General features: G+C 54.0%; 1 protein-coding gene across 36 annotated transcripts in view; it reads right to left on the bottom strand.

The window, feature by feature from the left end:
- The window catches only part of TNS1 (tensin 1), a 272,805-nt gene that overhangs the window by 36,293 nt on the left and 210,717 nt on the right, over positions 1-25,795 (bottom strand). For 31 of the 36 annotated variants that reach the window (XM_073304965.2, XM_073304974.2, XM_073304969.2 and 28 more), the window contains 4 exons: positions 24,580-24,666; positions 8,691-8,887; positions 8,245-8,383; positions 3,271-3,363 (listed from right to left, as the gene is read on the bottom strand). In XM_073304965.2, the coding sequence (XP_073161066.1) occupies positions 3,271-3,363; positions 8,245-8,383; positions 8,691-8,887; positions 24,580-24,666 (516 nt within the window). The remainder of the gene's footprint in view (positions 1-3,270; positions 3,364-8,244; positions 8,384-8,690; positions 8,888-24,579; positions 24,667-25,795) is intronic. The other 5 variants (XM_078854759.1, XM_073304990.2, XM_073304971.2 and 2 more) reach the window with 4 other exon arrangements.

The raw sequence follows: 25,795 nt of genomic DNA, 5'->3' as shown, positions 1-25,795 counted from the left end.
ATTGGAAATGAGCTCTTTGAAAGTCTGTTGCCCATGCTGCACTGTCTTCACTGAGACTAGCTGGAGGGAAGCTAGCTTGGGTAGGCTAGCCCACGCACACCTTTTGCCATGTAGACATAGGCTAAGCCCTACTGAAAGTCAATGGTTCTCCAACGGTTCCACAACCAGAATGTGGCAGTCTGGCCTGGTGGGTAGGACCAGGAGCCATGCCTAGCGGTCAGAGCAGGAGTAGGCCCTGGTGGCGGGAGGAGGAGTCAAGCGAGGGGTCACAGCCGGAGTCAGAAACCAGGAGTCGGGCCTAAGGTCGGAGCTGGAGTCAGGGCCATAGGTCAGAGAACAAGAGAAGCACCTGTTGTCGCAGCAGGCCAGGTACTGCCAGGTTGCACAGACAGCTTCCGGCAACTCCCTACCCACTTAAATAGCGTGCCTGGACAAATCAGAGGTCATGGGTGGTGATGCCAATCGGGGCTTCGCGTGGGCAGCACTTCCCATGGCGTGTTGTGCCCCCCAGGGTTTATAACGTGTGGATCACGCCTCTGCTACAGCTGCCCGGCTGTCACCCCGAGCCCTGCAAACCCGGGTTCTCGTCCTCTGGATCCTTACGCTCTGCCGCTGTTGAAGATGGGACTTAGGCACTTATGAAAATTTCACCTTTCACCTAGGCTTGTCCCTTGGCTGTACACACACTGAGGGAAGCATGGACCAAGGTGAAAAGAACAGTGGTCAGCATCACTACTTCCCCATTGTGGGGCGTGCGGGAAGGACAGAGAGCAGTGTACCCCAAGGCTGCGGCTCTATCTCATGGCACCGTCCTGACTGGGTTTCAGAACGAACCTCTGCAGAAGCCAGTGCAATGATCTCACGGCACATTGATTCACTGGGGTGGGAACGGCACTCCAGGAAGTACCGCCTGCCAGAAGACAGGAAATGATGCGAGAGCACAAGGAACCAAGTGATGGGCAGAGGCTGAAATGCCACTGCTGGATATCTGATCATTTTCCTGCACACTTCAGTTTCAGGCAGCTCTACCTGGATTTATTTGCTTCGAGATTAGCTCCTACGTATAATTCCCTGGCAGGCCGCACTGCGGTACAATCCTGTATGCACTTTTGACCCTTCTGCATACCACACACATCAAGCCAACCAGATGTCTCACCATTAATGAGCTTAGCAGTTTCAGCTTCTCTTTTTGGCCAAAAGAATTAACATGAATAAAGAGAAAATATCCCTTCTTACCTTCATCAGATTCAACTACTGCCTCCCCATCTAGCTCTGAGGGGGAAAGACGAGAGATGGAGGAGCAAGGCAGGGAAGGACAGACAGTGGAAGAGAAAGGAAACACGGTGATGCAAAGGGAAGAAAGAGAGAGAGAGAGAAATCGATGTTAATCTTCTCTGCTTTTTCATCCTGGTAAATAACTACATGTGTGCAAGTTACCTGAATTGCCACAGAAACAGGAAAGAGGCCCTGGTTTTTAAAGGTATTTAGGTGCCTAAAACCCATTAGTTTAACACTCACCTGGCCCTCAGCACTCACCTGGCAGTATCATTCCTATGGCTTCACCGCTAACCTTTCCCTACCGACAAGCCCTAGGCAGGGAGATGGTTTATGTCCAAAAGGGATGTTGTTATTCATTATTATTCTGATTCCCTCCACCCTTTGAGAAGCCATTGGCCTTCCCGGTTCAGACGGCAGGTCTGGGGCAGGGCCACACAAGCCTACACTGATTGGCTCTCCGCGTGCTGAGAAAACCCCGCTGGGAACATTCCTAGTGCTGCCTTTTTTCCATCCAATTTTTACGGCTGTGCATCGGCCTTTCTGCTGTTAAACTCTCTGCTGCTCCACATTTATAGCCTGGCTGTAAAAAGATGCCAGTGGCTGAAATGCTGGTGTCTACAGCCCCAGAATCGGTCCCCAAAGGGGCTTTCCCCACTGTAAACTCTAGTTTCTGCTTCTCTCTGCCTGCGATGAGCAGGATAGACACAAGGCTCCGAACATAAAGGAAGCTCTTGAAAGCCTGTGAAGGGGAGGGGTGGTGCTGGTGAGCTGGGATCTGTCTGGATTAGAAGACAGCTCCTGGGCTCTGGTATCCGTCCCCGAGACAGCTGTCAGAGGCCAGGAGAGGAGTTAGAAGCGGGGCCCGGGGCTCCACTCTGGTGATTCACACAGAGACAGCGGATGCTCTGGATATTGTTTTAACTGGCAAGTTGCACTTTCTCTAGCCCTCTTGAACTGCGGCGAGGTGAGAACGCCACATATAGGTGGAGAGAGCGAGGGAGAAAGGAGGAGCGGGAGTGGAGAGAGAGAGAGCCATAGACAGTCAAATCCTAACTACCTTACGCACTCCTTCAGTACAGCTCCCATCGGGGGCAGCTGACCCTGAGTAAGGACCTCGGGTGCTGACCCAGACAGAGAGGGTGACAGAAACCAAGCGCTGGTGGTAATGAGCAACCACTCTACCGGACAGCGTGTTCCTTACCTTCTTGAAGCTTGTTGTTTGATAACGTAGGAATAGCCAGCCTGGGTCAGATCCGCTATGTCCAGCTAGGCCAGTGACCTAACAGTGCCCAGTACCAACTGCTTCAGAGGCAAATGCAAGGAACTCCTACTGTACGCAGCTATGGGACAACCTGCCCATCAGGATGAGTGTAACCTGGTTCTAGGGTTGGAAGGGCTCTCAAGAGGTCATCTAGCTAGCCCATCCTCGGATCTTGGCAGGGGGTCGGGCTAGGTGATCCTTGTGGCCCCTTTGGTTCTATGACCCCCTGCGCTAAGGCAGAATTTAGTATACCAATACATAAGGACCACTTGATGATTACCCTGTTCTGTTCACTTCCTCTGGGGCACCTGACATTGGCCACTGTGGGAAGACAGGAGACTGGGCTAGATGGACCTTTGGTCTGACCCAGTCTGGCCGCTCTTATGCTTGACAGGCATATTTCTCAACCCCATTGCTGCCACAAGACCCTTCCTCTACTGGCCACAGCCCCTGAGGCACCGCATTGCTGTCCGGCAGCATACAGCTCAGCCTTGGGTGCACATGCCAGTGACCAAACCCAGTCAGCCTTAGTGACCCTGACGGGCCGACGTTGCAAATTCAGCCTCAGCAGAAGCCCCTGGAGAAATAAGGCATTCTCAACCTCTCTGTGCAGCAGCATGATTCTATGATTCAATATAGGAGAGAGGGGAATAAGATGCCAGGATGAACTGGCCCTAACTTTCAGCACCTTCTATCTGCAACTGGCCCTCTGACCCCAGCCATTCACTTACCTCCCGCCGGCTGCAGCAGGATCTCGGCTGGGTTATGGGGCTTCAGCCCCAATGCAGACAGCGGGGTCTTGGCCAGGCCGGGTGGGGAGCGCGCTGTAGTCAGGCCAAAAAAAAAAAAAAAATCCAACGGTATCAAAAGAGGAATTAAATTTGAAGCGCAATAAATCCTAGAGTCATCTTGGTTGTTACTAAATGTGAGTTTATAGCCTCAGCACTACGTGTCCTACTTAATGACGGTCATTATGTCCTGGCAAGGTGCGTGTGCAACTGGAAACACTTAAGCCCGCTGGCCTGCAGAAACCACAGGAATGCAGGAGCCGAGAGCAGGCCCCCTTATTAGAAGTGACACCTTTGGCTTCTCTTTTAGGAGACGGTGATTCGGCCAGCCCCGATGCCAGCCACGTGCAGAGGGAAACTAGACAGGGGGGAGACAAAGAAACCCCCTGCTGATAATTGATGGGCAGTTACAGGAAGACGGATTGAGGGGTCCAGAGGGCGGGGCAGGATTACAAATTCCTTTGATGCCTATAAATCCTGCCTGAGTGCGCTGGGAGCCTGAAGGCCTTGCCTCTTTGAGGAGAGAGCACCTTGGCGAGGCCATTAGGGACAGTCCACCGGCAGGAATGACTTCCCGGGGTTTGCAGGAATCCTAACACTGGGCAAGTCTGCAAAGCAGCAGCCCCCTGGCTGGATAACAGCGCCCTCCATTGCCCGAGTGCCTCTCATCCAGGGGATCTCAAAGCACCTTCCCCAATGCTCACTGATTAAGGCTCCCTGCCATGGTTAATTGATGACACCTCCCCACCCTATGAGGGCATTTAGCTGCACTCCCCTCATTGGACAGGTTGGTAAACTGAGGCACCAAAGGTAACATGTCCTGCCCGCAGTGACTTGGGAAGTTGGCAGCGCAGCTAGGGCGAGAACCTAGGAGCCCTGACTTCCACACTCCAAAACATGAGACCACCCAGTATGCGTCTGCTGCGGGGAAGTGCTGCAGAGGCTCACTGTTCAATGCACAGGTTGCCAGAGATGCCTCCAAAAACAGCAGCATTTCCTCTGTAGTCAGACTGATATTAACATAAACACAGTGGGCCAGATTCCGATCTCCGTGCCCTAGATCTAAATCCAGAGGGGCTCCACTGACTTCAACCACGATACTCCAGATTCACCCCGGTGTAAACGAGAACACAATATGGCCCTCAGAAATTCAAACCACCATGCTCACAAAACAGCCCCATTACCTAATCTTCCCCTTGAAAAACTAACTTAGGGCCCACACTTTACGTCGAAGCATTCGCTCTAGTTCTGGTAGAGAGACCTAAACGGTGCCCATGCCACGAACTTTTACACATATGGCGTAGACACACATCTGGAAAACCAGCCAGATGTGCAGCGAGACAGGTATCACATACCCACCAGCCTGTTTACGAATGCACTCAACACGTGCTCTATAGCTCGACTGCACGTACATATTCTAGAGACAGAGGCCGGTATGTAGTATGTATGTACAAAGGGGGCTGTGTGTGTATGTATATATATAGCATGTGTGCTATATATAGGGTACACACATGAAGCGGGGAGTGATGGAGCAAATAGATGCAGATGTATATGTGAGATGTGTGTACGACAAGTCTCACAAATAAGGCTTTATAGTGTCTGCGTGTGTGGGGGGGGGGGAGAGTTCTTGCCATTGATTTCTATCTCCCTGACACTGTATTTTACCGGCTCGAAACAATTCAGGCTTTCTAACTGGGAGGAAGAGACCTCAGGACACAGAAGAGGTGTGGGAATGCTGCAAAAAGCAAAAACAAGGAGACAAATGAGGCTCCAACCTCCCTAAAGGAAATTTGACACATTCCTTTAGCTTTATCCGCTGTTGCATTTCAACCTTCTGACTTACAGATTCAGACGGGCACCCACGCTGGCAGCGGGAGGAGGCGGGAGAGGCAGGCGTGGAAACAAAAGCCAGTCCTCATGAGCTCACGTTTTCACGGCTGCTACGTTGGTTAGAACTGTTTGCTCAATGCAGATGAATTACTGGGAAACCAAGCAATTCCACGGACGGGCCAAGACGTTCCAGCCAAGTGTTACCGCTAATGCACTGAGCCTGCTTGATCGAGAAGCTGGCCAGGGATGAGATGCAAAACACACCCGGTTTTGCACTGGGTAAGGGATGTTGCCCTGAGGGCACATCTCAAGCCTCTACTATTAACCTGTCACTCTGAAATTCATCCACAGAAGGAACTGCTGGCAAGAAGCCGCTGCAGTGTGCTGAGCATTCAAAGTGCAGCCGAATGTCCCCGCCACACCCTCACCCTTCATCCCCAACGGGAGAAGACCTTACCCAGATGTGTGTTTCTCAGGGGAAGGGGTGGCACCAAAGGGGTTAAAAACAACTCTCCTGCTAAACTTGGTGTGTAGCAACTGCAGTCACCAACGAGGACTGAGCGAAAAACAGATGTTTCAATGCGCTGGAAATTCAAAATAAAAGCTTTGGGGCTTGAACAGAAAACTCATTTTTTTCTAAATTTTCAGCAAGTCAAAAAGTTGAAGAAGAAAAAAAACAACCCTTGTTCCAGGTCAAAGGAAACCCGAAATGAAACGTTTCACATTCAACTGTTTGAAAAGATTTTTCGGATTTTTATAAAACAAAATTAAAGGAAATGTGGAAAGGAAAAATTGAAATGTTTCAGTCAAAAAAACCCTAAAAACCCTAAAAAATAAAATGCTGGAAAAATTCAGAAAAATTTGACAAGATTGACGTGAATTTGGGAATGTTCTGGTGTCACCAAATCTCCATTTTTCACCCCCCAAAATTTTTTTGATGGAAAATCTTTGCCCAGCACTAGTCTGTGGCCGTAGGACATCCATACGGGGCAGAGACAGGAGATGTGGAGAATACAGTTTGGGAGGTGACTGCCGTGTTGGAAAATCTCTCCTGATCGGGACCAGAGCATCTCAATCCATTTTCAGCTCCTCTATTCCACTTTTCAATGCACAGGAACATCAGATGTGGCCATTGCTTTTTTCCCCAGTTGCTCACCAATGCATTGTGCTGCTGCACACTGATTCAGCCGTGCCCCTGTGGCACTGTGGGACAGCGGCAAGAACCGGTCACAGCGGAATTCACTTCTTCCAAACCTACCACCAAGTTATCAAGGGTTAGCCAGTAGGACGCATGCTTGGCTGGAGGAGTCAGGAGGTCAGAACATGCAACGGGAAGTTCGAGGGTCAGACTTTCCCAGCAACTTGCAAGGACGGGACAATTCCAGAAGCAAAGCAACTGCTGAAACCTCCTTTGCCTACCTTAGGTTCAGCAGAGCACCTGCATGTTAAGTAGCATCTAACTCCCCTTGTCATTCCCCCTTCCCATCTGCAAATCTGTTCAGGTAAAGGGGATTCACCTTGCACTCGGCTACACGCCATGGGCTCCTAACTGGACATCCGGATATGAACGGTGAATGGATTTGAATGGACAGTGCAACCCCAAATGTGCCTTCTTTAAAGGGAGTGGAATACCATGCAATACACATATGTGCATACACAGCATGTTTTTAGCTAGGTACACGGGGGGAACATGACAGTCCTTAGTTTAAGCTCTTAGAGGCAAGGACAATATTTGCATGATAGGATTGCACAGTTCCGACCATGCTGGGACTCTGATTACAGCTTGTCCGCAGCGTAGTACAAAGGACTTTTTGGCTTGGTCGAAGCAGATCAGCCCAAATAAATGCTGATACCAACTTTATCCTACTCCTGGCCAGCATGTATCCCATCTCAGGGGATACATGAAACCCTCTTTGGGGAATATTTCAGGGAGCTTTAAAACAATTGCATCGGGACTATTTTTCAGAACCTTCCAAACTAGCTGCCTTAGCCACCATGGGTCCAACTGTCCAGGACTTGGCGGAAGCCATAAAAATGGGCCTAAAATAGCCTTTCTGTGCACCCCCACCCAAAAAATCACTGGTTTAAAATCAACTCTCCCTTCCAGAGCTAGGAGCAGGTGCTGGGTCTGAATGGGAGAAAGTTCCTCCTTCCGGCTTTGTCAGACTGTGAGGGTCACTTCAAAGTGGTGCCATCTCGAAAAGCTGTCACTGACGCGGGACTGATGGAGATCCCTAAACAGCTCTGTAATTGAGCCAGCTGTTGCCAGCTGTTTGGATTCCTCCCCATCCCCCAAAATATTTGCTTTTTTAAAACTCTCTGGAGCTCGTTAGCCAACAGCATGTCTGTGAGACTCACACTGAGCGCAGGGGGGCTGCCTGGGGACAGCTTTCCGGGGTGGACGTTCAGTTTGGGATTCTACGCGAGTCCCTCTAAAAAGGAGGGGATCGGCTGCGAAAGTGATCGCTCTGAGTTTAACTTTGGAGCAACACGCTGCCGAGGAAAGCGACATGACCAGAGATTTAGGCCCGGCTACTCTGCAGGGTCAGGATGCCGGAGAGTATCCCAAAGCTATTTGGCATCATGCAGCAGCCATCACCCAGAAGACGAAGTGGTGAGAGCCAGGGCTATGTGTTACATATACCATGTGGCATGGAACCCAATTGAAATGGGAGTCTCCTCAGTATACGGAGATAGTTTTATTTTCAGGGTGTTTTCATAGTAGATGGGGATGTGCCCCCCCCAAAATAGGGTTTAATTTTTTCCATCACATGCCCTCAGGGGTCCCCAGGACAGATATATTATTTTACACCCCGCTATCTGTAAAACTTGGCTGTCAAAATGAAATAACAACGAAATCAAGGAAATCTGCAGCGCGTGGAGTGGCGGAGGGTGGTGTCAAGCAGAGAAGAGAAGTGACAGGGAAGGAATTGCCATGGGAAAGGGGTGGAGGGATGAGAGAACGAGAGAGAGAGATTAAATGGCGGCAGGTGTCTGGAATTTGGAGCTGCTTGACTTGCTGCTTTTATCTGGCTTTGCTAGAGCCGCCCGCTGGTTCCCACCGCCTCCCGGAGCCGCGGAACTTACGCAGGTGACCATAAGGGGTTTGCGGCGAGACAGGAAAGGCAGGGGTTGGGGGAGAGATCTCACCACCGCTGGAGGGTGGGCTGGTTGGTGAGGTCCCCTCCAGCTCTTCAAAGGCCTCCTTGTAGCTATGGAGATGAGGCTGCAGAAGAAAGCAAGCGAGGCTGAGTCAGTTGTGGAAATAGCAGACCCCCGGCAAACACAGCCCCATTACAGAAACCTGATCCTCAGCCACCCACCAACCCAGGCTCGCGGCCGCTGGGGCTTCATTGCCAGAAAGAACTAGGGACTTTCTTCAGCTTCTTTGTGGGTCTCTGGCAAGCCTCAGCCCCCTCCTCCCACCCCCTGGCAACTGGGGTTGAATGGCAAGGTCCCCCTCCAGCAGGGCTATCCACATTACCACACGCCCCGCTACAAAGCAGCAGGGGGAAAGACCAAGGAAAAGGCACCTCTTTGGGCCTCCCTCCCGGGTTGGCGGCAATGCTGCTGACCACCTCTGGCGAGAAGCTGTGGACCGGCGATCGGGCAGTGGGGCTCCGGGGCGTGCCGGGCTCCTGGGGACTGTTCTCGTACTGGCCGTCACTGGTCGTGCGTCTTCGGCTCGGCGCTCCGGGCTCCTCTGGGGACTTGTCCCGTGACTCCACCCCTGGAATTCAAACACAAGGAGGGAAGCACTCGTTAAAAAGGACGATGCCCAGCAACAGGCTCATCCAGGTTCAAATTCACCCTCAGGGAACCACGTGGCAGCTGGCACGTTGGTGATTTATCTGAAGCATGAGCCACTCCTCACCTGATGACTCCAGCTCCTTGGCATCTTGGGGCTCTCCCTGAGGACTCTTTACCCCCAAACATTTTTAAAGGGCCATCTGTACTGCCTTAAAGGGCCTGCATAAAGGCTAGGGGAGCTGGAGACTTCTGATTCCTACAGGATAGGCACAGCGTGAGCAGGAGAGCACCCTGCCGCCCTGATCCCGACCTGCAGAGAACCAAGGAACGGACGTGCCCACTGCCAAAACAGCCTTTGCTCTGCGTGGAGACCCAGTACAGTGCTACAGGGCTTGGTGCTGCAGGAGGGCCTTGTGGTCAGAGGAGACATCAAGCAGAAGTTTTTATCGCGTGTGGTCATCAAAGACCCGGGACTCCTTCCTAAAGAGCGAGGCTAGGCTCTGGCATCCTGACCAGGTATTCTCCCAATACCTTGCCAGTTCCACTGCAGACAATAACTCTTCCCTTTCTGCTCTGCATGACTTCTGTGCTGCCCGGACGATCAGAGACCTGGAGGGCTGGGAGGAGGCACCTCGAGAGGTCATCAAGCTCAGCCTGTCTGCGCTGAGCCAGGACCAAGGTGGATGTCAGCGGCATAGAGTTTAAAACCAGAAGGGACCAGCAGATTATCCAGTCTGACCTCCTGTCTAGCACAGGCCACCCACAGCACCCAGCCACCCGCACACCAAGCCCAACGCCCAGAATCAGTGCAAAGCTGCCTTCTGCCCAGAAGTGGATGCCTGTCAATGACAGGGAAAGTGGCCTTTGTAACACGCAAGGCCTGATCCGCAGGGCACCTGCCATTTCCATGACTCCAATGGGATGGAAAATGCACCATAAATAACCATTAATATTTTGCATCTCCCATTCCCATCACACCTGACTGCCTGTATCTCCGTTACACCGCCGCAGGGAGGGTGCTATCCCCATTTTACAGATGGGAACTGAGGCACAGGGAGATTAAATGATTTGTCCAAAGCCACACAAGTCGTCTGTGATGGAGCAGGGGATTGAACTTAGGTCTCTGGCTAGCGCCCTAACCACTGGCCCACCTCTTCCCTCTTGATCAATCCTCCGCCTTGCTTTGGAGGCTGCCAGCAGATGTACCAGTTCAGTGCCTGGTTGGAAGGCCACTGCAGTCCGCGGGAGTTTGACTTGGCCAGGCATTGGATCAGGCTGCAGAGCTGCAGAGCCAGCTGTGATGGTGGCTTTTGGACAGGGAAAAGGACCGAGTCCACAGCCATCAAAGAGAGTGAAATGGACGCTACAGCCATACAAGGCCAGGGAGCCGCAGATGGGAGACAGAGCTCTAGAGAGACCCGGGCTGGTGGCGATGGGGCGGGCATCCTGAAGGGATCCCTCTGAGCAGAGGGGCCGAGCAAGTCCAAATAACTAAGCCAGGGATGGGCCCTACAGCCTGAGCGTCACCCCGCCCCCGCCCCCCGTCCACGGGAACGATCCCCAGAGAAGTGCATCTCAGAGCCTGGCCAGGGAAAACAGGTCTCCATGCCAGGAATCTGGAGCACATTCCAATCCACTTCTTTGTTTGCATCCCCGCTAGCGGCCAGGCACCCCCCTTTTCCAGCCCCGCACACAGCAGCCTGGCTGCAAAGAGGCAACACCTCTAGGGAGAGGCTTGCAGGCTTTGTAAAGCTGGGGGGGGGGCGTGTTCCAGCCCTTTGGTGGGCTGGGGTCTCCCCCCGCCTGTCAGCTCTTCGCTGCGAGTGGCAGTCAGCCAGGGAGAGCACTTGCGACGGAGCGGGAGCAGGCTTTGGCCTGGATTCCAGCACCGGAGTGCAGATGTCCACTTTAGCAGAGGGGGAGGGCGGCTGTCTCCATGGCAATGACACCAACTAACATGCAGCACCTGGCCCGGGGGGAAAGCCCTGAGGGAAGGAAGAAGCGGGGAATTGCTAATCCTGCCGAGCAATCGTCGCGTTAGGAAAGCAGCAGCCCGCTGTTCTACCAGGACAGGGATCCTCTCTCCATTCTCCCAGACCATGCACCTCTCCTAATGCTACAAAGGTGATTAGCTAATTAACCCTCAGCTCAGCACCCTGCTGGGAGGTGGAGAAAGACTTTTATGCCCATTCTTCAGGTGGGGAAACTGAGGTACAGAGTCAAGTATCAGATGGGTAGCTGTGTTAGTCTGTATCCACAAAAACAACCAGGAGTCCGGTAGCACCTTAAAGACTAACAGATTTATTTGGGCATAAGCTTTCGTGGGTAAAAAACCCACTTCTTCAGATGCATCTTTCTTCAGATTTACACATAGGGCACCAGCAGCAGAACGGGCTCCCGGCACCAGCTCGAATCTGCTAGATCTGATTTCTAAAAGGGCCTGCAGGATTGACAAAAGCCCAAGGGATCCCGATTCCAAAGGCCAGGAAAGCAGCCACAACAGTAAGAAAGGTTCGTACTTATGCCAGTGCCTTTTAGCCCAGGGGACCCCTATGGGTTTCACGTGCTGGATTTACAGATGGACCAACATAGGAGCTGATGCTAATTTACTTCCCACAACATCCCCAGGCGTAGAACTGAGTTCCATGGAACTGCACCGGTCACAGAGCACTCATCAGCGTGAATAAACCATCAGGATCCAGCCCTCAGCGTGTCAGGGAATGGGGGTTAGATTGTTCCTCCAAATTGCCCAGCATGCTTTGGGTGCATTTCCTCCAGGGTTGGGGGAAATGAGAAAATGGTTTGCCAAGCTAGCGGCAGGCAGCGGGGCTAGCGGAGGGGAGTGGGCTGCACGGGGCAGTGGGGAGAAGCCTGTACCGGGGCAGTGGGGGAGGGCAGCAGGCTGCATCAATGAGCCAGGGAATGGCCTGCACCAGGGCCTTAGGAGGGGATGGGGAGCTGGCTCAAGGCTCATTTACACCCATTTCTCCCTGCTGCCTAGGAACCCCACATTTAGATCCTGTCCAGGCAGACTCCGCTTTGGAGTTCCCATGACATTCACCGACGTGGCCCTTTAAAGGGGGCTGCTTAACAATCTGAGGTCCTGTCTGCGCCGTGGGGACATTAAAGCTCCCAGGGCACTTTGTGTCAGTGCTGGGGTGTGGCCCTTGGCCAAACTGTCCCCACCTCCTGTCTCTGTCCTGCGGTGTGGCTGCATTTCAAGGCTGGGAGCCGTGACCTCTGCAGAAATAGTTTGCGAAGTGCTGTGGGATCCTTTGGGACGAAAGGTGCTGTAGAAGCCCGAGAGACCGTTACACAGTAAACTGAAAATGAAATCGGTAAGCACAGATGCACCTGCATTGCCCAAAGACATATATGCTGCCCCTGTAACTCACCCTTGCCGGTACCTCCCCCGGCCACCCTCAGCAGAGACACACAGACATATTGCGGCTTAGAGACGCTCAGCACTGTTCTCAGAGCAGGGTAGGAAAGTGCTGGAGACCAGCTGGGGCTGTCTACTGTCCTCTCAGATATACACTCTGTCCTTTCATCAGCCTTGGTCCAGTTTGTCACACACAGCCATTCTCTCTCTCTCCCCTCCAGGCAGCCACCTCATAGACCCTGCCTCGAGGAATTTAGCATAACATTGGGCACTAGAAAATGGACTGAGAACCCCAACTTCTTTCACAGAGGCCTCTGAAAAGCCATCAGGCTGGGCCCTGGCTCTTCCTGACTTACAGAGAACTATTCCTGAATCTCTGAGCTATGCTGATGCCCCCCTTCTTCAGATCTTGAAAAATCTGCTAACGAAATAGGGAGGAAGTTGGCTGCAAGTTCCTGGCACAGGCTGCTTAGCTACATCACTGAAAGACGAAGCCTTTCCAAGGGAGTCTCTAAATAATAATCACAGTAATGATGATAATCACAAAATCACCACACTGGGGAGATGCAAGAGAGCTGAAAGCTGGTGCACAGCCCAAATGGAGTTGCCCACGTAATTGATGGAGGCTGGAAAATTCCATTAACAGCAACTTTGGAACCAAATTCGCCCATCCAGTCTGCTGGAGCCGGCCGCACGTCGGTCATTTGCTGAGCGTACGGGCAATTTCCAGGGGCAGCGATTGCAGAAGAAGCAACCGAAGCGGAAATGAGCCACTCTGGGGGTAAGAGACTCATTGTACAGGCTGGGTGGGAGAAGGCTCGTCGTGAGCGGGTGGCGGCATGCCAAGCTTCCTACAGGACCGTGCCCGGGGCGTGAGAAGCTGTATGGCAGAGCCCATGCCGTCATCACTGAAAGGGACACAACCAGCTTTCACAATATCACATTTCCAGGGGTAATTTCCTACCCACTTTTGTTAAGTGCCCCGCCGCCCCAAATGACTAGACTGGATAGGAAAAAAAACTTTGTTTGGTGCAGTTAGTAGTATTTTGTGTCCAGTTAGTTAGTTAGGCCGAAGGCCCAGCAGCTTGAAGGTATTTAGGTGCCCAGTTCCCACTGACATCGATACATTGAAACCAATGGGAGTTAGGCACCTAAATACCTGCCCACTGCTGGAGCTTGGGTCTTTAACTCAAGCTGGAACAGCACTTGCTTTTAGTTCAGGAGGCCCCTGGGTCAGCTCCAGCTATAACCAAGCCAGTGACCGTAACGCACACGCCTGCTTATCTTTAAGCAGCAGGTCGTCCCCCTTAACTACCCTTCCACACAACTCTTTGCGTGCTGCGCGTAATGCCTGTCTGCAGGGCTTGGTCACCTCCCCGGTCTGCTTGGGTGATGCTTCTACCCAGCAAAACCCCATTGTCATAGGAAAATGTGACGGTGAACCCAGCACAAACACGGTCTCAATGGGACTCGGGGCAGAACCTGGAAAGGCAGTTAACGCTGCTGCCCAGAATTCAAGGGGACGCTGTCCCTTTCATTCAACGGGCGTCACCCCCTTTCACTGAGCAGACAGCACGGCTCCGTGGAGACGCATGTTGCAATGGGATGATGCTAGGTGATGCCGGGAGGGCACCGTGACCTTTCACTCCATATTCTTTATGAAAAGATGCTTATGATATGAATATGACATAACTGTACTTTATGCCAGACGGCTCTTGTGAAATACCATTGGAAAGGTTCTGATTTACTGAATGCGAGTACCTAATTTGCATGCCTGTATCATTTCTGTATCTGAAGTTAGGAATATTGACTATGTATCTGTATTTCAACTATGCTACTTTGGATGACACTCACTGCTAACACTTCAGGACAACAATGGAAAAGCCAGACAGGGGTCACGGCCCATCAGCGAGGACAATGGACTGTGAAAAGCTTGGCCTTCCTGCCTGACGCTCCATACTGCCTCTGACTCATGGACTCTGTGATACTACAGAGTCAGGTGGTCTTGTCACCTGACCCTAAACATTACCTGGGACTTCTGGTAACTTCTCACTGGAAGGGAAAGGGGGGTCAAATATGGGAAACAAAGGATTCCTGCCTCATGTGAATCCTATTTACGGGTGGGGAGGAAGGCAAACAGGACTTCTCTCCATGGCCTATCTGCCCAAGGAGAAAGACTGCAAAAGGGAAGGCGGGGGGGGGGGGGAGGTAGAGAGTCCAGGCTGAGACAAAGGTCCAGTCTGAAAAGGAATATCACTGGAACTTTGAACCACAGAAACTTTGCAGCCTGCCTGCAACAATATCGAGGGTGAGAAATACTATTTGTAACCAATTTCTTTAGTGAAACTAGCTTAGTTTGCATGTTTGATTTCATTTTCTTAGTAATCTGCTGAGCATACGGGCAATTCCAGGGGTTTGTTACCCCTTCTGCCACTTAAAATCTGCCTTTTATAGTTAATAAAATTTGTTTTCTTTATTTCTAAACCCAGTTTCTGTAATTTCTAACTGGGGGGTGGGCAAGAAGTGTGCATACCTCTCTCCACATTGAGGGAGGGGGCGAATTTCATGAAACCTTTGGGCTTGTACCCCTTAAAAGGAGCGAGCACCAGGGTATTGGAGCAAGTGCCTTAAGCTGCGTCTTCCCAGAGCTGATTTGGAGCTGGGGGTGGCCCTGCCTGTGTGTGTGTTAGAGGAGGCTTTAGTAGTCTGGACAGCAAGACAGGGAAAAAGGGGGCCCAAACTGGCATAACAGGTGGGCTCAGTGGTATCCCAAGGGGCCCAACCCATCACAGGCACTTTCATAGAATCAGAGAATCTCAGGGTTGGAAGGGACCACAGGAGGTCATCTAGTCCAACCCCCTGCTCAAAGCAGAACCAATCCCCAACTAAATCATCCCAGCCAGGGCTTTGTCAAGCCGGGCCTTAAAAACCTCTAAGGAAGGAGATTCCACCACCTCCCTAAGGAACGCATTCCAGTGCTTCACCACCCTCCTAGTGAAAAAGTTTTTCCTAATATCCAACCTAAACCTCCCCCACTAAAACTTGAGACCATTGCTCCTTGTCCTGTCACCTGCTACCACTGAGAACAGTCTAGAACCATCCTCATTGGAACACCCTTTCAGGTAGCTGAAAGTAGCTATCAAATCCCCCCTCATTCTTCTCTTCCGCAGACTAAACAATCCCAGTTCCCTCAGCCTCTCCTCATAAGTCATGTGCTCCAGCCCCCTGATCATTTTTGTTGCCCTCCGCTGGACGTTTTCCATTTTTTCCACCTCCTTCTTGTAGTGTGGGGCCCAAAACTGGACACAGTACTCCAGATGAGGCCTCAGCAATGCTGAATAGAGGGGAACGATCACGTCCCTCGATCTGCTGGCAATGCCCCTACTTATACTTTGCTGCATATGGCCAGGCCAGGGTAGACAATAATTGTGCAATCCTTGTGTGATGCCCCCTGCATGTGCACATGTGCACACACACACACACACACACACACTAGGGTGACCGGATAGCAAGTGCGAAAGATTGGGACGGGGGTGGGGGTAATAGGCACTTATATAAAGAAAAGCCCCAAATATTGGGACTGTCCCTATAAAATTGGGATATCTGGTCACCCTAACACACACACACGGGTTCCCTAAATCTCAGGGCCACACACCCAACTGAAAGCCTGGGATGGGGCTAGTGCACCTGAATATGGAGGGGGCATAATAATGGCTCAAAGGGATCCAACGGTCCCAGCTGCTCACGGCCTGCAGCCCCCAGAACGGTCTCGTGAGCTCGGCAGCCTTCGGAGCCACTGAGCACAGCGGAAAGCCACGGCAGGTGCTCGCCGAGCAAGAGAGTCAGCGAGGAAAAGCTGCAGGAACGTCCCATTCTTCCCTGGTGAGAAGAAGAGCGCGAGGAATGCCGCGGGGGGGGCCAGGGAGAGGGGCCGGCTGTGACTTGATGAAGACCTCAAGGGGGGAAACATCGGGAGGCAGAGCGAGAGACTGCAGCACGGGGCGGAAAGGCAACATGAGGATTGGCACCGAGCGGAGGAAAGTCGCTCTGCTAACGAATGCCGGAGAAGCCCGACAGGCAGCTCCCACCCCCGCGGCATACATTCCTCTCCCACCCCAGAACGCGGCAGCAGCCAACGCTGGGCCATGCCAGGCTGTGCCCATTTCAAACTCCTCTTTCACAACGTCTCCCTGGGAAGGCCGGGCCCGCTCGGGGCACCCATCAATGCCCCGGCCTGTCTTTTCTCTTCCCGACAAGCGGGAAACAAACAGAAGAAAAAGAAACTCATTGTTTGGGAGCCAGGAATGGGAACGCTCGCCGGCTGGCTGGAGCTGGGATAAAGTCAGACAGAGGGGAACAGGGGCTCTCAGCAAAGCACCACTCAGCGATTCCAGGCCTTGCAACCTGCTCTTTTCAAATGAAATGGCATTTCCCCCACTCCTGGCGAAACGCATGAGCAAAATTCTCAGCAGACACACAGACACGTCCCTCTTCGCTCACAGCACGTGCCGGAGTCGCTCAGCGGCGCTTCCCCTCAGCAACGGCGTTGCCTGTTGGTTTGTCACTGGCCTCTGCCTCTTACTTCAAGAAGACGTGACTTTGCCCACCCAAGGGCCGCGTCAGGCCACGTGCTGGGCCGCATCTGGAACACCTGTAATATGGTGGCCGAGCCAAGGGAGACGACAGATCCCAGTGTGCCTGGACCGGACAACAGGGATGCCTCCTGGCTCCTTACATAAGAACAGTTACACTGGGCCAGATCAATGGTCTGTCGAGCCCAGTGTCCTGTCTTCCAACAGCGGCCAGTGCCGGGTGCTTCAGAAGGAATGAACAGAACAGGGCAGTTATTGAGTGATCCATCCCCTGCCGCCCATTCCTAGCATCTGGCAAACAGAGGGTAGGGACACCCAGAGCATGGGGTTGCATCCCTGACATGGGTGGTGCGTGAACTGCCGGCTGAGGGAGGCTAGCCCCCAGCCCCGCCCTGAGCCCAGAGGCCCCCCACCACCACCAAAGCCCCCATCACAGGCTATCCCGCTCCGCCCCGGAGCGCCCCCAGCCTCCCCCTCCCAGCCCCAGAGTGGGTGTCACGGCCGCAGCCCCCCCTAGCACCGGAGCACCAGGAGGGAAGGTGGCATGGCCGAAGCTCCCCCAGCCCCGGAGCGCCGGGAGGGCAGCGGGCGCGGCCCTATCTGGGGCCACCCCACAGGGAGACTAGAGCAGCCGCGCTGAGCGGAAGAAGACGTGTGTGGGAGGGGTCTGGGGGCAGAGTGTGGCTGGGGTCACGCCTGGCTGTTTGGGGAGGCCCAGCCTCCCCCTGCCTATGATACCTGCCGCCCATGGCCCTTGATGGACCTATCCTTCATAACCTCCTTCAGCCACGCCTATGTGCTGGGGATCGGGGGAACTACAGACTGCCTTGCAAAATTATGCAGACTCCACTGTAGCCACCTGCGCCTATTCCTCCCACGTTTATCAGGGACATTTGAGACTTCAATTGTGGGCAGAGACCTGGGAGCCGGGTTTATACCCGGGAGTGGACCGGCTGCCTCCTGGGAATGGGGCGTCTGACTTCAATGGCAACAGCAAGAGGCACCCAGGACCCTGCAGAATCCGGCCTGCGTCCGCACTGCAGCATGGGGAAGCTGGGATTGACCAGGAGTCAAGGTTCTTTTACTGGCCCCGCACAGATTTGCTGTGTGACCTCACTGAACTGCATATGGAAACAGGGAAACCACCACGGGCCTAGCACCCGGCAGGGCTGGGACCACACCAACGGTTGAAAGAACACTCCGAGACCCTTTGAGATGGCGCAAGCTCTAGGAATACAAGCTCTGCCTTCTAACACCGAGTACAGGCAGCCTCGGGGAACCCAGAACCCAGCATTCTGCCACTCCCGTTTCACGTCTCACCTCCGTGGAATCACACCCGCATAAAACCGGAGTGACCCTCACCTGGAATCACAGTGTGAGGAGGGGCTCTGACCTACAGCAACTTTCCACCACCCAGATCGATAGCTGAACTAGCCTGGGGACCACTCAGCCTCTCTCATGGTTTTTTGAGCTTTGGTGTATGTTAGGCAAACACATCGCCTGAGGTATCTGCCAGGAGCAGCAGCCCTTTTCCTTTCTCTGAGGCGTCACCCTCTTACTCAGATGGTTTTTAGCTGTCATCACGCCCCTTTCTCGTTGCTGCTGCCGGCGTTCCATGGCCCGTGGGTACTTCAGCAGCAGAAGTCCGGTGTTTTCTGAGAACCTCCAGGGTCACATTTAAATGTCAGTGCCCAGAAACTCCAGCCCAACATCAGATAGACTGCAGTGTGTTCTAGCGGATAGACAGGGGGACGGGGAATCAGAAAACCTGGTTTCTATGCCCAGCTTTGTCACTGGCCCGCTGGATGACCTTGGGCCTCAGTTTTCCCAGCTGTATTTGGATACTGACCTCACTTTTTTAAAGTGTTTTGAGAGCAAAGGATGAAAAGCGCTATATAAGAGCTAGGTATTATGATTCTCATGCTCTCTGGGTGTGTTTTTCCAGCTGTAAAATGGAGATAAGGATATTTATCTAGCCAGATGATTCCAGCGATCGCTGAAGCACTTTGCAAACATTAAAGAATGTATGTACACAACCCTCCCCCACCCCCCAGTAATGTAGGAAGGGATCATTAGCCCCATTTTCTGGATGGGGGAACTAAGTTATGGAGCTGGGACGAGACTTGCCTAAGGCCACTCAGGGTGTTTGTGGCAGAGCCAGAAAGAGAGTCCAAAGCTCGAGTCCCTATCCAATGCCCTTTCCACTGGGCAAAACCGCCCCCTGGTCTGTATATAAAGGAGCAGCTTGCAGCCAGGTCTGGTGAAAACATTAGGTGGGGGTTACGTCGTCTGTCAGCCATGAGCAGGGATTCCAACCGCCCGCCCTGGGCAGCTAGAGGTCCCTTCTCCTGAAGGGTCAGTACAGACCGATGGCAGCAATAAGATCTGGGTGGCTAGCCCCAGGCTCTCTTGGGATCCTCGGTCCCCCCTGCACTGAATGAGAGCACAGTGGCCACAGCCCGGGCTTCCCCTCATTCTGGGAGTCACCAATGTCAGGCTCTCTCCAGCCCTAGGCAGCTGGGACTGGCTGGCAAATAACAGTGCCCCACCCCTCTCTCCAGACAGGACGCCCCTGATAGCAGCCTGACTCCATTGCATGGGAAGAAACAGGCCCAGGGGGCTCTGGACACTGAGAAAAGCTCAGGCTGGAACGGGTTTGAGACCGATTCTCTCGCAGATGGCGGACAGCCACTCCCATTTACCCTGGCGCCTTCCATATACCTCTATCGCGAGCCCTTCCATTCGGCCCGCGCTATTTCGGTCACACTTTATCCTAAGGAAAGATTTGTACGTAGGGCTAATCACCGATACAGACAAGCTATAGACACGTTAGAGGGAGGCATGAACAGCTGTGCTATTGAAAAGGAGGACTTGTGGCACCTTAGAGACTAACCAATTTATTTGATCAGAAGCTTTCGTGAGCTACAGCTCACTTCATCGGATGCATTCAGTGGAAAATACAGTGGGGAGATTTTATATACACAGAGAACATGAAACAATGGGTGTTACCATACACACTGTCACCAGAGTGATCACTTAAGGTGAGCTATTACCAGCAGGAGATTGGGGGGGACGGGGGGCGGGGGGGCCTTTTGTAGTGATAATCAAGGTGGGCCATTTCCAGCAGTTGACAGGAACGTGTGAGGAACAGTGGGGGGTGAGGGGGGGAAATAAACAAGGGGAAATAGTTTTACTTTGTGTAATGACCCATCCACTCCCAGTCTCAAGTTAATTGTATCCAGTTTGCAAATTAATTCCAATTCAGCAGTCTCTCGTTGGAGTCTGTTTTTGAAGGTTTTTTGTTGAAGAATTGCAGCTTTTAGGTCTGTAATCGAGTGACCAAAGAGATTGAAGTGTTCTCCGACTGGTTTTTGAATATTATAATTCTTGACATCTGATTTGTGTCCATTTATTCTTTTAAGTAGAGACTATTTCCCCTTGTTTATTCCCCCACACACACCCCGTTCCTCAGACGTTCTTGTCAACTGCTGGAAATGGCCCACCTTGATTATCACTACAAACGGTTCCCCCCTCTCCCCGCCCCCCGCTCTCCTGCTGGTAACAGCTCACTTTACCTGATCACTCTCGTTACAGTGTGTATGGTAACACCCATTGTTTCATGCTCTCTGTGTATATAAATCTCCCCACTGTATTTTCCACAGTATGCATCCGAGGAAGTGAGCTGTAGCTCACGAAAGCTTATGCTCAAATAAATTGGTTAGTCTCTAAGGTGCCACAAGTCCTCCTGTTCTTTCGCGAATACAGGCTGACCCGGCTGCTACTCTGACAGCTGTTCTATCCACGCCCACACGCACATGGGGAGAATGTGTCACAGATGGGGATAAGAACCCCATTGGGGACCCAACAGCAAGTGATTCACCACTTCCCACAACACCCATTCATCATGTATAAACTACAGCAAACGCTGTTTTATCCGGCACTTCACCAGCCGGAAAGCTCTGTAAACTGGCATTTCTGATCTTCATTGAAATGCTGGTTTACAGTCTGGTTGGTGCGGGGCCGGCAAGGGCTCGGGGCACAGGAGGGGGCGTGGAGCGTGGGCTCTGGGAGGGAGTTTGGGGGCGGGAGGGGGCTTGGGGGGCGGGAGCAGGTGCGGGGTGGTGTTCCCTCTAATTTTTCCCACCCGTGTGCGGAATGAATTTTGTTATGTGCACCAATATGGAGGTGATGTGTGACATGAGGGGCCGAGGAATCCTTGTGGGAGGGGGCTCAGGGTTGGGGTGCAGGGGAGTGAAGGCTCCAGCTGTGGGGGGTGGGCCCTGGGATGCGGGGGCTCAGGGCTGGGGCAAGGATTCAGGGCAGGGGGTGTGGGCTTCGGCTGGGGGTGCAGGCTCTGGGGTGGGACCAGGGATGAGGGGCTTGGGGTGCAGGAGGGTGTTCCAGGACTATGGCGGGGAGAGAGGACTTCCCCCAGCACACTCTCCCTGCAGCAGCACCTGGGCTGGGGCCGGAGAGGCACCTGTCCCCGGTGCCGGAGCTCTGGGGCTGGGGCTGCAGGATAGGCACCCCTCCCCTGGACCCAGCAGGTCTGTGCCTAGGTCCAGGCCACGCAGCTGGGTCTGGGCTGCTCCAGGGTCGCGCTGGGCTGGGCTGCACCGGCCGTGCCTGGGCCCAATCTGGCCGCGGCAGGTCTGGGCCACAGGGTGAGTTGGGACCGGGGCGCCCCTCCTGCGGCAGATTGGGGGCCGGGCTAGGTGGGGGCCGGGAAAGGGGCGCCCCTCCCTCGACCGGTCCTTGGGCAGCCTCCCTAAGCACCTGCATGGCGTTACATAGGCTGCTGCACGGCTGTGCAGCTTACAGGGAACATAGGTGCAGGGTGCCAGATCCGGGGACCACCCACCTCGGGCAGCTCCCCACAAGCAGTGACCTGTCCTGGGCTCCGGCTGCCCCTAGGCCTGCAGGCACTGCCCCGGCAGCTCCCATTTGCTGCAGTTCCCAGCCAATGGGAGCTGCGCAGCCAGCATTCGGAGAGGGGGGGCACGATGAGGGGGGGGCGGGAAGGGCAGGACGCAGAGCCGCCTGCCGTGCCTCCGCCTAGGAGCAGCTGGAGCCTGGGACAAGTCGCCGCTTGCAGGGAGCCTCCCGAGGTGAGCAGCCCCTGGATCCGGCTCCCCGCACCCACTCCTGAACCCCCTCCCACGCCCCAAGCCCCCGCCCCACACCCACTCCCAAACTCCCTCCCTCTTAGTCAACCGACATTTTTAACTTACCAGCAACATTCCCCCAACATGCCGGATAAAAAAGCTTTTATTCTACGAATAACAGGGCCCTTCACACACCAGGAGACTGCGGCGCTGCTAAAGCAGGTGGCAGGTCCTTCTCAAGTGCTCCAAGAACTGCTCCACCATGGCTAATCGGCTTCCCCCCGATGCTCGTTAACGCGAGCCAGATCCACTGACTCCTGGCCTTCGCCTCAACACCTAATCACACTCCAGCGCTCCTGGCCCCCTCAACCATGGAGCGCTGAGATCTATCCAGCTCAGCAAGGAGACATTGCTGCGTGCTCTGCCATCCAACCTAAAGGGGTCTCGGGACCTTTCCGCAGTAGAAACCTGATGCAAAAACCTACAGTCACCACCCATGCAGAGGGGCCACGGTCACCCACTGAATGAAGTTCAGCCTCATTCAGAGTTTCTCCAGGATAGGGTGAAATCCCAGGAAGCCAGAGCCTCAGTTTATGTAAATTGGTGTAACTCCACCTCTGCAGACACAGCAGTATAGGGAGGCCATATTTCCCAAAAGGAAAACGGGACACCAGTGCGGGGCTGGCCCAAGGCCCCCCTGTGGGGCTGGACCCAGCCACTCACCCGAGGCCCCCCCAGTGCGGGGCTGGTCCCAGCTGCTCGCCTGAAGCGTGCCTCCCAACTGTCACTCAAACACTGCTGGCCCCCTTGCTCGAGGCTGTGGCTGGTCGCTGATCTCTAGAAACCTTCCTCCCCCATCCCCTCCAGCCCAGCCCCCAGTGCCCAGCACGGAGCTGGCATCTCCGCTTGCCCCCAACCCGGTCCTCTGCACTGCACCCCACCTTTTTGAGAAAAGGGGCATTTGTCCCGTTTGCTCTTGCCAAACAAGAACAAACAGGACAAATGCCCTCTCTGGCCCGGTTCAGGGCTTAAAAAAGGGACTGTCCTGGCCAAAACGGGATGAATGGTCACCCTATAACAATCCCATCACTGTTTCATTTTCCGCTTCGCCCCGAGTTACTGCCCTGTCCATGGATGGCTGACCTTACACCCATCCTAGCTGTTTAGCAAGCAGCCGGCTTCCTCGGCTGGTTCCAAGCCTGGGTTGCTAATCCCTCTGCACTGGTGCCCTACCCGGTTAGAGCAATTCCAGAGCAAGGTTACGTTTCAGGTCTGAACCAGTTGACGGCATCGTTCCCTTTATCAGAGCGAAACAGACCCGGTGGTAGCAGTACATGTAATCAAATAACTTTGTGTTGAGAGCTCAGAAGATTCACGAGTCTTCAGCCCAACAGAGCAAAAGGCCAGACGCCATTCCAACATGCACATCCTCCATTGCAACACCCACCCCAAAATCCATCCAGTCTCCCTCCCCTCCACCTACCCACCTGCCCACTACTGCCCGTCTCCTCTCTGAGCTGCGCTGCTCACACAAGGGGCCAGACGCAATCCCCACTGGATCTTTCCACTGGTTCCAGAGGGAGCTGGACGGATCCCAGTGCAGATGGGCGAGAAAGCGTTTGCTCTGAATCCGACATCGAGCAGGCTACTGCCCCAGCCAGAGACTGAAGTCAAACAAGCAGCCTGGGGCAGCTTCTTTAACCTCTCCAACCGGGCAGGGAGGACCCGGAAGTTCTGCTTTAAAAGCGGGCCCAGTGGCATAGCCCCTCTGCGAGACATGCAGCCCTGAGCGTGTGCCCTCCGGACGGCGGATCGCCATCCGCCTGGAGGCTTTGCCCCGACAACGACCCGCTGAGAGAGGGACCAGCCAGTGCACACACATGGCTGCATGGGGCCATGTGGATATTGGGGGGGGGGGGTCAGTGTTGGCCTGGAGGGATTTCAGTGACTCCTTCCAGATCCAGCATAAAAGATCAAAGCTGGACCCACTGCAGCGCTTTTACATACATTGCCACCTCCGAATAAACCCACCCCGATTTGGACTGTTAACCCTTTGTGTGCCGCCCCCTCCCCATGCACACACAGCGACTGGGCAAGCAAGTCTCCCTTTGCCAGTGACCTCCTGCGTGTCCTTAGCTGCTCTGGGGGTGCCCTCTGAGAATGGACCGAATCTAAGGCCCCTGGCATCACTCTCAAGCCAGTCAAACACCCAGGCAGGGAAAGAGAGCCTGAAACCAAATGAAAAAACAAGGAGCGCTGTGGCTGGGAGGAGAGCTCTACCCAGAATCCAGTCCCGCGAGGCACCACGGTACAGAGGGGGATTTCCCAATGACTGTCCCAAAGGGTGTGTGTGTCAGCTAATGGCATCAGTCTGGGATTTTCCAGTGACTGGGGTTCGGGCGGGGAGGCTCTGCCATGGTGGGGATCATCCCGTCCTGGCCCACTGCACTAGACTCTGAGCAGGTCCCCCACCCCCTAACAGGGCGTGCTACCAAACCCTGCCACACCACATCGAAGCAACCGTGGGGAGCCATCCGGCATGCAGAAGAGCAGGGGGGAGCGGAGCGAAAGAGGAAGGAGGAACGGAACAAACCAGCGAAGGAGAAGGATCTTTGTCGGTGCAGAGGAAGATGGGGGGCTTTCGTGCTCTGCCGGATGCCCTGGAGTTTGGCGTTGTACTCTGGCAGGGGAGGTGGAGGGGGGGAAGGGGCGCAGGAGTAGGAGGAGGTCAGCCAGGGAGGAGACACAGTCCACCATGGAGAGAGACAGACAGGACAAACACCACAACGGAGACAGGAAAAAAAAAGAACACGAGAAAAGATTAGTTGGGATCCTGAGTTGAATGGTGGCCTAGCCCAGAGACGCTGAGAGCAGAGGGGGCAGCACGGGACTGCACACACTGGGGGTCCCCACTGCCCTGGAACAGGGACATGTCTCTTGCACCCCAGAAAGAAAGAAAAGGGGTCAGGAAGGCTTGGTGAATGGAGCAGCCGCAGTGTCTGGGCATCAGTTGAATTTTGTTCTCCAGGGAAACAGTGAAGAATTAAATGGACTGATGCCTCCTTTCAATCCACGCAGACCATCCTTGTGCCTGGACAGCAACCACTCGGGAGTCCCCAGCCCAGAGGTGGCTGCATGCACGAGGGTGGGAACAGACCCCACAGGTATGACTGGAGGGACCTTGGACTTGGGAGCACTAAGCCTGGGGCGTGTTACGTTATCTGACCAATTATCTGTTATGTTGCCATTCCAAGCGACACCCCCCACCAACCCCGGGGAGGGAACCCAGCTTCCCAAGGAAGCTCCCCGCTCCATTCTCCTGTGCCAGTCACACGCAAACCTCACACACTTTGGCCGAGCTCAGCGAGAAAGTCACAAGGCCCACGGGCGTTACTGGAAGGATGGAGGGGTGGGGCAGGGAACAGTCAGTGTCTGTGTACACCCAATGGGCAGAGGGCTGCGATTGCTCCCCGCGGGACAACCGGGGAATGGACTGAAGGGCTGGAGAACCCGCGGGAGGGCCTGGCTCTGACCCAGAGTCCAGCCCTCCAGGACAGAGGTCAGAAAGCCAATTGGCCTGAGCATACAGCAGGTGTAAAATGCTACCTGCCCCCCGGTGCTGGCAAGTGGAGAATTGGAGCATTTTACACTCCTCATGCAAATGACCACACAGGGAAGTGGAGAATCCGACCCAGCGCGTCAGCCGGTTTGGGTGCAAGGGATGGGCAGGGATGGCGTCCCTAGCCTCCGTTTGCCTGAAGCTGGGAATGGTGACAGGGGATGGATCACTCAATGATTACCCGTTCTGC

The sequence above is a fragment of the Lepidochelys kempii genome, chromosome 11, assembly GCF_965140285.1.
Source record: "Lepidochelys kempii isolate rLepKem1 chromosome 11, rLepKem1.hap1, whole genome shotgun sequence".
NCBI lineage: Eukaryota > Metazoa > Chordata > Testudines > Cheloniidae > Lepidochelys > Lepidochelys kempii.
Note: the sequence above shows the minus strand (reverse complement) of the source record. Positions and strands in the feature narration are given on the sequence as shown.